This window comes from Periplaneta americana, chromosome 1, assembly GCF_040183065.1.
Source record: "Periplaneta americana isolate PAMFEO1 chromosome 1, P.americana_PAMFEO1_priV1, whole genome shotgun sequence".
Lineage (NCBI taxonomy): Eukaryota > Metazoa > Arthropoda > Insecta > Blattodea > Blattidae > Periplaneta > Periplaneta americana.
The window spans coordinates 3,387,273-3,399,307 of NC_091117.1; the positions used below are offsets into that span (position 1 = coordinate 3,387,273).

Consider the following 12,035-nt stretch of genomic DNA (forward strand, 5'->3'; position numbering starts at 1 on the left):
CTTAATTGCGAAGTTATAAATTTCTCTTGAGAAAATTTTACTAAACTGACTTCAAGTAATTCATTGACTCTAGAAATGTCAGATTTATTTAAAATGTTGGAACATAATGTTTTTGTCTCATCTGGAAGCTTATTTCTTCTAGTTTAAATAAAATATATAACTTGTACCCATTATCTCAATAATTTCATAATTATTTGGGCATTTATAATATAAGCACACTATACCTTACGCCATCTCCAGTGTCTGTTTTCCCCTATTTCACATTTTCCGACATTTATTATCCTTCTGACGGACAAAAAGTAGACTTCCAATTGGGCAAAAGACTTCACTGAGTTACCAAACTGAAGCTTAGAGATGGGTGTCTTGAGTGATGCAGGCATTCTAAGCAATAGTGCTATTCTTCCAGAATGTGTTAAGATCAAACACTGCACTATAACCCATATCCTTGTAATAATTGTACAAAGGAAACAGTCTGATATAAAATTACGGTTTTTTTTCGGACGTACTTATATCTGGCAAGCTACTGAATTTCAGAATTAAATAAATGCCCGACCGCCAACGTCCATTTGATAGTGATATTCCTTTGTTAGGCAACGCTGCACTCCTGTGATTCGCAGGAGCTGTGAAGCTGCTGAAGGTCATATGCAGGAGATTTGCCGCGGAGCATAGAAGTGCTCTGAGATTACCTTTGCAGGGAACACATTACCTGTGAGATGATACTGCTCCTGTTGCTGCTGACGTCCAGATCCATGCCAAATGGCTTCATGGGCTTTAGACCTTCTGAATAGTCAGTACTGTCCCCTAGGCTGTATGGGCTTGGGTACTCGTACGAAGAATCACTGCAAAGGTCAAACAATTGTATTAGATCAAACAGACGTCCGAACCTTAAAGTCTATTAAGGGGAGAGGATGGTATTTTTTTAAACTTTTTTTCTATTTGGTGTAAAATATTAATTTTTTGTATGTAGAGAGCACATAGCTGTAGGAACTCAACCAAATAAAATTATTTTGGAAAAAAATTATTTGGGGGCCCAAATTTGAAAAAATAATACACCCAATGCATGATTGTACTAAAACCGATATATCTAAACCGTTTTTAAAGATAGATTCAAACTTTTTTTGCAATGTATTTGCAAAAGCGTGTTCTACAAACTGTCTGTAACAGAATTTTGATATTAGTCCCTACGTTTGTAAAATAAACAATTAAAATTTAATAACAATTTTCTGATTTCCTTTCTTGCAAACAAACGGACGTATTTTAAAAATGAAATCAATTAACAAAATTCTGTTACAGAGAAAAGTTTCCTAATAGTCTAAAGAATGTGTGTTCTAAATTTCATGCATGTATCTTTAATAGTACAGAAATTATGTCCATTTTTGTCTGGCAATGTAGCAAAAAAAAATGAAGTTACTGGAAACCGATAAAAGTGGGCGTGTGATTTAAAAATCGATAGCGCAGGAAGTTTAAAAATGACGTCTCAACATCCGATAAGGGCACAAATACCGACAAAATGTTATGCAATGCATTCCACACATATCACAGAGTATTTTAAAGAAAAAAAAAGCTGTGCTCCAATAAGACATTCCACGATCCGGACGATACGTGCATATGTGTTTTGTGCTCAGAAAAATGTGAAAAGTACCATATATTAAAGTGCAAGAAACGCTGCAGATCTATCGCTGCTTATAGCAAGGACAACTAAGATTATATTTACATCTACTCTTTGCACAGTTTGTGCGCAGTTCTCGTTTATTATTATTTTAAAGAAAAAAATTTTTTTTTTAATTTAATTTACCGGAAACAACAATAAAAGTGGGTGTGTGATTTAAAAATCCATAACGCAGGAAGTTTAAAAATGGCGACTCAACATCCGATAAGGGCACAAATACCCACAAAATGTTATGCTATGCATTCCATACATGTCACAGGGTATTTTAAAGGGAAAAAAAAAAAAAATTTTTTTTTTTTGAAAATTTACTCAATTTTTCACCAAAAAATACCATCCTCTCCCCTTAAATTCTGCAGCATCTGGCTGAAGATGTACAGGAAATTGTTCACATTGTAGTAATCAACAAAAAAACATTGTCTGCAATATATTGTGAACCTACAGACAAACGAGTTCGAGTCTCAGCAGATCTGACTGGAATTTGTGAAAAAGATGGAGCTTGGTGGTATATTTTCGCAGGATACTCCCATTTCTCCTACCAAAATTCCACCATTGCTCCGTTAATAATGCTCGTCATGCAGAGCTTTGTAGTTTACCTCCCGTGCTACACCAAGGGCAACACCTACAGTGGCTTAAAAACTACACAGCTTCAGCGTGTTGGCCACAGATGGAGACACTTCGGTGAATGCCTTAAGTCAAGTACCTGTCATTAGATTAATAAAAAACATTTCTGAATTTATAAAAACATAACGAGTTAGAATCAAATGTTATATAGTGAACTTGCCCCCAACTGTAATTTATTTATTATCCACAACAAGTATATACCGGTAATTAAAAAAAAATGGCTTTTAAGGAACCCGGAGGTTCATTGCTGCCCTCACATAAGCCCGCCATTGGTCCCTATCCTGAGCAAACTTAATCGTCTCTATCATCATATCCCACCTCCCTCAAATCCATTTTAATATTATCTTCCCATCTACGTCTCGGCCTCCCTAAAGGTCTTTTTCCCTCCGGCCTCCCAACTAACACTCTATATGCATTTCTGGATTCGCCCATACGTGCTACATGCCCTGCCCATCTCAAACATCTGGATTTAATGTTCCTAATTATGTCATGTGAAGAATACAATGCGTGCAGCTCTGCAATGTGTAACTTTCTCCATTCTCCTGTAACTTCATCCCTTTTAGCCCCAAATATTTTCCTAAGAACCTTATTCTCAAAGATCTTTAGTCTCTGTTCCTCTCTCAAAGTGAGAGTCCAAGTTTCACAGCCATACAGAACAACCGGTAATATAACTGTTTTATAAATTCTAACTTTCAGATTTTTTGAGAGCAGAGTAGATGACAAAAGCTTCTCAACCGAATAACAGGCATTTCCCATATTTACAAGTATATAATATACACTTGTTTTTTTATATTTTTATAATATATATTATTTTAGTTATTTAATAATTATTTTAGGTTATAGTTTTTCTTTATCGTATTTGGATGTTTTTAGGCAAGTAAAACCCCTACCTCCAGTAATGATATTGCAGATGAAACAATACAGAAACTTAAAATTTACGATTTGCCTCCAAAAATTAGAAACACTCCAGCTACATTCACAACAAACTTAAATAAAACTTAATGGAAGCAAGAAAATATTACCATTCGGAATTAGCTACACAAGGTGAATACAAAATTTGGAACACTATATCTATAGCTTTTCTGTTTTTAATTTTATAAAACAGCCATTCCAGGCAAACTGAAAATTCCAATGAAAAAGTCTTTTTCAGAAATATTTGTGTATTGTTCGTGTAAAATAAAGATACGGCTCTAAATTTTTTTTAGTTGGTTATTTTACGACGCTTTATCAACATCTTAGTGTTATGTAGCGTCTGAATGAGGTGAAGGTGATAATGCCGGTGAAATGAGTCCGGGATCCAACACCGAAAGTTACCCAGCATTTGCTCGTATTGGGTTGAGGGAAAACCCCGGAAAAAACTTCAACCAGGTAACTTCCCCTGACCGGGAATCGAACCCAGGCCACCTGGTTTCGCGGCCAGACGCGCTGATCGTTACTCCACAGGTGTGGACGCTCTAAATTTAAATATTCTAAAGTTTTATTTTCAAAAGAAAAATATTTTACAAGTTTTATGAGCATTGAATCTAAGTGGTGTTGGCTAGGTAATAGGTAGGCCTACTGTTTTGTTTCTCTAAAGTATGCAGCGCTTACTCATAGAGAGATCAGCTGTTAATGTCTGTTTTTCAAGGAGCTATTGTTGAAGAAATATCTTAAGCGTCTGCAATGTTAATTCCACAGCTCCAGGATCAAGGAACTTTTTACTCTGCACTATATTCTTTCTATCATTTATTTTCAGTACTTTGTGCTAATAACAATAAGATTAGCAATCTTACAGATCAAGTGAATATTTTGACTTAGAAATGTCACAGTTGTTTTGAAACTGTAAAAATGAAGGACATTGAATCATCTGTAACGTCTGTGACAAAATACGTGTAACATCTGTGACAAAATATGTGTAACATCTGTAACATGGAAAAAACAGCTATAAAATATTTATTGATTATGTTTTTGTGAACTAACTAGATGCCATGAGATTTGCATAGTTTTCACATGGACTATATGAGAATAGATCTTTTTTTTGCTTGAGGAAGAGACCTGTGTTTTACACTTTTTGTTAATAAGGTGTGAAGTGGGTTCACAAATCTTGTAACATCCGTGATGGAACCTTTTCTTTATTTTCTGCAATAATGATAAATGTTATTCAACAAATTTTTTTTCTGTAATGATCTTCTAAATTGATTCTAATAATAAAAGCTGACAAAAGTCATTTCATTTTCAATATACGGTACAGAGTTTGAAAATAGTAAAATTGTAAAATCCATGACAACTGGAATGGCTGAAAGAAACTCTATTGAGTTATTTTTTTTATTGGGTTATTTTACGACGCTGTATCAACATCTAGGTTATTTAGCGTCTGAATGATATGAAGGTGATAATGCCGGTGAAATGAGTCCGGGGTCCAGCACCGAAAGTTACCCAGCATTTGCTCGTATTGGGTTGAGGGAAAACCCCGGAAAAAACCTCAACCAGGTAACTTGCCCCAACCGGGATTCGAACCCGGGCCACCTGGTTTCGCGGCCAGACGCGCTGACCGTTACTCCACAGGTGTGGACAAGAAACTCTATGTACAAAGGTTTATAGGTGGTGTAAAAAAAGGGAATATTTTGAACATGTTTTCAAAAATTGATTTTTTCATTTATTCATAAAGAATATGTTACGGAGTCTGTATTATTTTTAGTAGAACCATTTGTGAGTGTGTAGATGTGTTTGTGAATATAACTAAACCGATTACAAGACCAACTTATAGGTGATTGAGTTTATTGAGCCAACTCTACCACCAACTAGCAGGCCCTTGCCCAATAGCGACTTTTTGGGGCTCATCTTATTTACTTCCTGCACTAAACTGCAAAGCACTAACGGACCAATGATAAGTATCCATCACTGCTGTGTGAAGATGATGGTATCTACGAGGGTGGATCGAAAAGTAACGCACAATAATTTTTTTCTGCATTGATTCGAGGCCTAGGGGTTCATTTCACTTTCCTGCCTACTTTTCTGTTCCTAGTGCTGACCTGCTATGGCACTAAAATCGTCCTCCAGTGGCTTAAGGAGGGAAAGCTGGTGATCAACAAGATCTCCCAGCTAGGTCCAGTGGACCCGTCAACCAACAGCAGGTGTGGTCCTCCAGACATTCTGGGGGTTGTGTGTGAATGAAGTAGCCACCAAAACATTAAAATATGGTGTTCACTTAAATCGGCTACAACTTGCCATCTCTGCATCATAATCCACAGTTGATTCCCGATTTACCACGAAAATCGTCTGTAGCTGCATTTAGATTGGCAACAGGCCATGACTGTTTGGCCAAACATCTGCATAGAATTGGAATATATCAGTCTCCTAACTGTCCATTGTGCAACTCAAATCAAGAAATGGATTCAGAACACCTCAAAATCTGTGCGTCAGTAGCTAACCATGACAATATCTTTGAAAAATATTGGAGTGCAAGAGATCAAATGACTTTATTGTCAAATGCCTGGCATTAGAAAACAACAACATATTGTGGCTGGGATGTTGAAATTTCACCGAGATATAATTTGAAGTTTTCACTACAGACACAATTTGTTTTGCACGTGCAGCTCTAGCGAGTGAAGCGTGAACTACACAACAAAGATGGCGTGCATGTTACTGTTGTCAACTTGTGAAGAGCAACAAAGTGTTGTGCGATTTTTGTGGGCTAAAAAACATAACCTAAGTGAAATTCACAGGGACATGTGTGGCGTGTATGGGGAAGACTGTATGGGCCATAGCAACATCTCCAGATGGTGCTCATTCTTCGCAGACGGTCGTGAGAACCTTTGTGATTCGCCACGTTCCAGACGGCTGGTAACAGCTGCAACCCAGCAGAATGTCACAGGCACTGATGCGGCAATTTTGAATGACCGGCGGATCCAACTGCGAACCTTATCTCAGCAGTTCAACATTTCATACGGTGTGGTGTACGATATCGTGCATGACACATTGAAATTTCATAAAGTTAGTGCCCACTGGATTCCTAAGAACTTGACAGACGACCACAAGGGCCAGCGAATGATGACATGCTTGGACCACTTAAGGCATTACGCTGCAGAAGGGCGTGACTTTCTGGAAGCAAATGGAAAAAATTTGACGAGTCCTTAGCGTACCACTACACACCCGAAACAAAGCAGGCCTCTATGGAGTGGTAACATGCTGCTTCCCCGGCAAAGAAAAAATTCAAAGTGACGCAATCTGCTAAGAAAGAGCTTGTGACAGTGTTCTGGGATATGCATGGTGTTTTGTTGGTGGACTTTGCTAAACTCGGGACCACTGTGAATGCTGCAGCCTACATTCAAAGTTGCGTCGTGCCCTTCGTGACAAAGGCCGTAACATTAATGCTGACAATGTCAAACTTCTTCATGACAATGCTCGCCCCCATGTTGCGGCTTCTGTTCGTGAGAAAATCAACACATTTGGTTGGGAGGTGCTTCAGCATCCACCATACAGTTCAGACCTTCAATTGTCGGACTTTCATTTCTTTGGTCCCATGAAGAAATTGTCCACACCTGTGGAGTAACGGTCAGCGCGTCTGGCCGCGAAACCAGGTGGCCCGGGTTCGAATCCCGGTCGGGGCAAGTTACCTGGTTGAGGTTTTTTCCGGAGTTTTCCCTCAACCCAATACGAGCAAATGCTGGGTAACTTTCGGTGTTGGACCCCGGACTCATTTCACCGGCATTATCACCTTCATTTCATTCAGACGCTAAATAACCTTGATGTTGATACAGCGTCGTAAAATAACCCAATAAAATAAAAATAAAATGAAGAAATTCCTGGCTGGCCATCGTTTTGCGACCGATGCAGAAGTGCAATCAACTGTCCGCAGATGGCTGTACTCCAACTGAATGACTTCTATGAACAGGGTATACTGACTCTGGTACCACGATGGGAGAAATTTGTTGAGAAACTTGGTGCCTAGAAAAGTAGCTAAAAGATGCGAGTTCATTTGTGTATTTTTTATTTCTGTTTACCTATTAAACCCATTTTGAATCTTGCGTACACTAATTTTAACACTTGAATATAATTAATTGATTAACTAGCGGACTTACTCGTGTTAATTATGTAAGTCTATGCGGCTTACAGCTGTTTCAGTGTATACAACACAGAAAAAACATACATACTCAACAATGAACACAACAAATATGCAGACAACATAATATACTGGCACAGATACGTAGACGACATACTCATACTATACAAAGGAAACAAAAGTCAAATACACAAACTACACCAATACATAAACAAATTACACCCAAAACTTCAATACACACTAGAACTTGAAAACAACAATTCCATAAATTTCCTAGACATCACCATAACAAAAATCGACAACAAACATACCTACAAAAAATACAGAAAACCAACCACCACCACCACACACATACACAACACATCTAACCACCCCACACAACACAAACATGCTGCATTCAGGACAATGGTACACAGATTACTCAACATACCCATGAGCCAACAACACTACAATGAAGAAGTGAACACAATCAAATACATAGCACAAGAAAACGGATACAATCCAAACATAATACACAACATCATAAGAAAGACAAAACAAAAACTTAACAAACACAAAAACACGCAAAACACAACCCAAACACAAGAACACATGAAATACATCACACTAACATATGAAAACAAAAGCACACATAAGATCGCATCTTCATTCAGAAAGCAGAAATACAACATAGCATACAGAACAGAAAACACACTACAAAGACATCTCAACACACAAACAAATAAATACAACCACACAGGCGTATACAAACTCACATGTAATAGTTGCGATAAGTTTTACATAGGACAGACAGGCAGATCATTCCAAACTCGATACAAAGAACACATTAAATCAATAACCAGAGGACACAATACATCTACATACGCCGATCACATAACCAATGCTAACCACACATACAATAACATAAATACGGACATGGAAATCCCACACATATAACCCAAGAACCAAAAACTCAACACACTAGAACAATACGAAATATACAGACACACTAAAACACACCCTGATCAAATTCTCAACACACAGATCAATTTCAGAACACACACACAATTTGACTCCACTCTTCAACACCTTTCAACAATCAAACACACCCACATAACAGGCAGAGAAGTTCGAGATGACGCCGTGATCTAGTAGGCTCTGAGGATGGTGCGTGAAGCACTGAAACAGCTGTAAGCCGCACAAATCTTACATAATTAACATGAGTAAGTCCGCTAGTTAATCAATTAACCTATTAAACGTTTTGTTTAAAAAATTATTGTGCGTTACTTTCAGATCCACCCTCGTACATTTTCGTGTTGCGGTAATATTGCTCAAAGGAACACACTATTATGGACAGAGGAAATTCTTAACTATTGAGTGGTTGAAGGTTTCTTCCCTCCATGAGATATAAACGTGTCTTTGAATGTAAACACAGGACAAGGATAAGGATAATGCTGAGATAATATCACTCACAGTGAACAGAGGAAAACAGTCACTGTTGATGGCTAATACTCCGCATGTTTGTGAACTTCCATCTGCCATCTTGCATCCCAGTAGCGTGAAGTGATATCTTCATTTTGAAGTGCAGTGCACTGTAGGCGACTTCTGTCCATCACAGTGTCTGGTTCTTTGCTTGGGTCATTGATTGGTTGAATGTTCCTTCGAATGTAAACACAGTATAAGGATAATATTGAGACAGTACTGTCTTAAGTGAAAGACTTTTCTAAGAACAAACCTATGACCGTTGAATGGCTGATGCTTCAATGTCATATTACTTCCCCTGCTCTCTTTTTACAGTCAGGGTATGCAACAATAATTATCGTGGGATAACTTGAAGATATCCTTCATTCAGTAATTCGAAAACTTACTACACCAAATCTGTAAACTTCAGCTACCTAACTTCCAAGCATTAATTGCAATAGAAATACTAACAAAACCCATTAAAACCATAGAATGTTCCAAAACACTGTCACAGCTTGCAAAACTCTAAATAAGACAGTTGTCCTTCAATGGATATCTGCTCTTTGCAGAATTATTGGAAACAAAACTGCAAATACACTAGCCAAAAGTAGTAACACATTCTCTTATAGACCCACAGAAAAAATATCCTTTTATTCAGCCAAAAGATTAATAAAATTGTAGTATAGATAAAAAATAAACAGAATACACGACACAGAAATTTTCAAATGGAAAAAATGTGAAGGCATATGCCGTAATTCAATCGTAATACAAGATACACCTAAGAAAACAGCTTCAGACTGACTACAGACCACAATTGCACGGCAAAGCACTTACACGGAATATCTCCCACATGTCTGTTGTGCATACTAGAGGAAGAAATGAATCGTCAACATCTCACCAACTGTACAACTCTGCAGAACGAAACTATCTATGAGAATATTTGAGTGCAAGAAAGTCAATGGTTTCACATAGGATTATCAGAAGTCCGTATTTAACAAGACATAGACTATCTGCATTTTGAAGGGCCTCCTGTTATCTGTGTTATTATTATTATTTTTTTTTAATTTGTTAAATGTCTTTATTTTTGTGAAAAATACTAATCATCTGATTTTTAATACGTCAATTTTAAAACATAATTCTGAACTGTCAATAAATCTTTAGTTCTTTATCCATACATTTTATTGAGATATTAAGAACTGACTTCAACAGTGCAATAGCTCTCCAACTACAGACGTGGGGAAATTATTAACAAAATTGACGATTTTTATGATAATTCTGCTTACAAAATTTGATTTTTCAATTTAGACTACAGTTGACAATTTTGCATATTTCAATCATTAGGCTACAATAGACAGAAATATGCAAAAATGTCAACTGTAGTTTAAATTGAAGAGTTAAATTTTGTAAAAATTTATAATAAAAATCTTCAATTTTGTTAATAATTTGTAAATTACCAAAAATGTCAACTACAGTCTAAATTGAAGAGTAAAATTTTGTAAAACTATAAAATAAAAATCTTCAGTTTTGCTAATAATTTGGAAATATCCAAAATGTCAGCTGTACCGGTATTCCAAATTGAAGAGTCGAATTTTGTAAAAATATATAATAAAAACCTTCAGTTTTGCTAATAATTTGTAAATATGCAAAAATATAAAATGTAGTCCAAATTGAAGAGTTAAATTTTGTAAAAATATACAATACAAATCTTCAATTTTGCTAATAATTTGGTAATAGGCAAAAATGTCAACTGTAGTCTAAATTGAAGAATCATATTTTGTAAAAATATATAATAAAAATCTTCAGTTTTGCTAATAATTTGGAATATCCAAAATGTCAGCTGTACCGGTATTCCAAATTGAAGAGTCGAATTTTGTAAAAATATATAATAAAAACCTTCAGTTTTGCTAATAATTTGTAAATATGCAAAAATATAAAATGTAGTCCAAATTGAAGAGTTAACTTTTGTAAAAATATACAATACAAATCTCCAATTTTGCTAATAATTTGGTAATAGGCAAAAATGTCAACTGTAGTCTAAATTGAAGAATCATATTTTGTAAAAATATATAATAAAAACCTTCAGTTTTGCTAATAATTTGTAAATATGCAAAAATATAAAATGTAGTCCAAATTGAAGAGTTAAATTTTGTAAAAATATACAATACAAATCTCCAATTTTGCTAATAATTTGGTAATAGGCAAAAATGTCAACTGTAGTCTAAATTGAAGAATCATATTTTGTAAAAATATATAATAAAAATCTTCAGTTTTGCTAATAATTTGGAATATCCAAAATGTCAGCTGTACCGGTATTCCAAATTGAAGAGTCGAATTTTGTAAAAATATATAATAAAAACCTTCAGTTTTGCTAATAATTTGTAAATATGCAAAAATATCAAATGTAGTCCAAATTGAAGAGTTAACTTTTGTAAAAATATACAATACAAATCTTCAATTTTGCTAATAATTTGTCCATATCTGTATTAGCATCAATGGGGAAACTATTCCAATGACAATAATACTGTATGTTGTTCAGAATACTAAGTTTTTTTATGCAAATGTTGAAAGAATATTTTAATCAATTACTGCACAGTGCCAAAGAAGCTCAACAAACTGAACGCTGAGTCTCTTAAACTGATGGTCTGTATGAAACTCAACAAGACAGAAAGTGAGGTCGCGTGGTGCACTATAGCTTCGGTATTGTCGTGAATGGCTCTGAGCGAAACACAGAAACTACAGCGTGATGATCGCTTGTTATTGCAAGATCAGTTGGTTTCATATTAGTAACGTGTTAAAATGTATAATATCAAGGGAAAAACTGTTCCCGGGCCGGGTATCAATCCCAGGACCTTTGGCTGAACGCACCAGCGCTCTACCGACTGAGCTATCCAGGAACTCCACCTGACACTGTCTCATGGAGTTCCTGGGTAGCTCAGGCAGTAGAGCGCTGGTGCATTCAGCCAGAGGTCCCAGAATCGATACCTGGCTCCGGAACAATTTTTCCCTTGAAATTATTTAAGTCTGCTCCACAGGGAGCTATACCTGAAAGCTAGATTTGCGTGTTAAAATGTGTTTTTCTACTGTATTTATGTGTCTCTTACCATTTGAATTGTGTTTTTCTTCTAAATATTAGTTTTTTTATGATTTACGGACATTCTAAGTAGTATGTGTGTGTTAAAATAAACTGAAATGCCGTCCTATTTTGTGCCAGGGTGTAGGAATGGACATGGCAAAGATTCCTACAAAGAAATGCATTTCTTCAGG

At 36.1% G+C, this 12,035-nt stretch overlaps 1 protein-coding gene across 1 annotated transcript in view; it reads right to left on the minus strand.

The window, feature by feature from the left end:
• Positions 1–571: 571 nt before the first annotated feature.
• The window catches only part of LOC138699422 (uncharacterized), a 100,954-nt gene continuing 89,490 nt past the window's right edge, over positions 572–12,035 (minus strand). Inside the window, exon 5 of the mRNA XM_069825324.1 lies at positions 572–839. Coding sequence (XP_069681425.1) covers positions 683–839 — 157 coding nt within the window. The 3' untranslated portion in view covers positions 572–682. The remainder of the gene's footprint in view (positions 840–12,035) is intronic.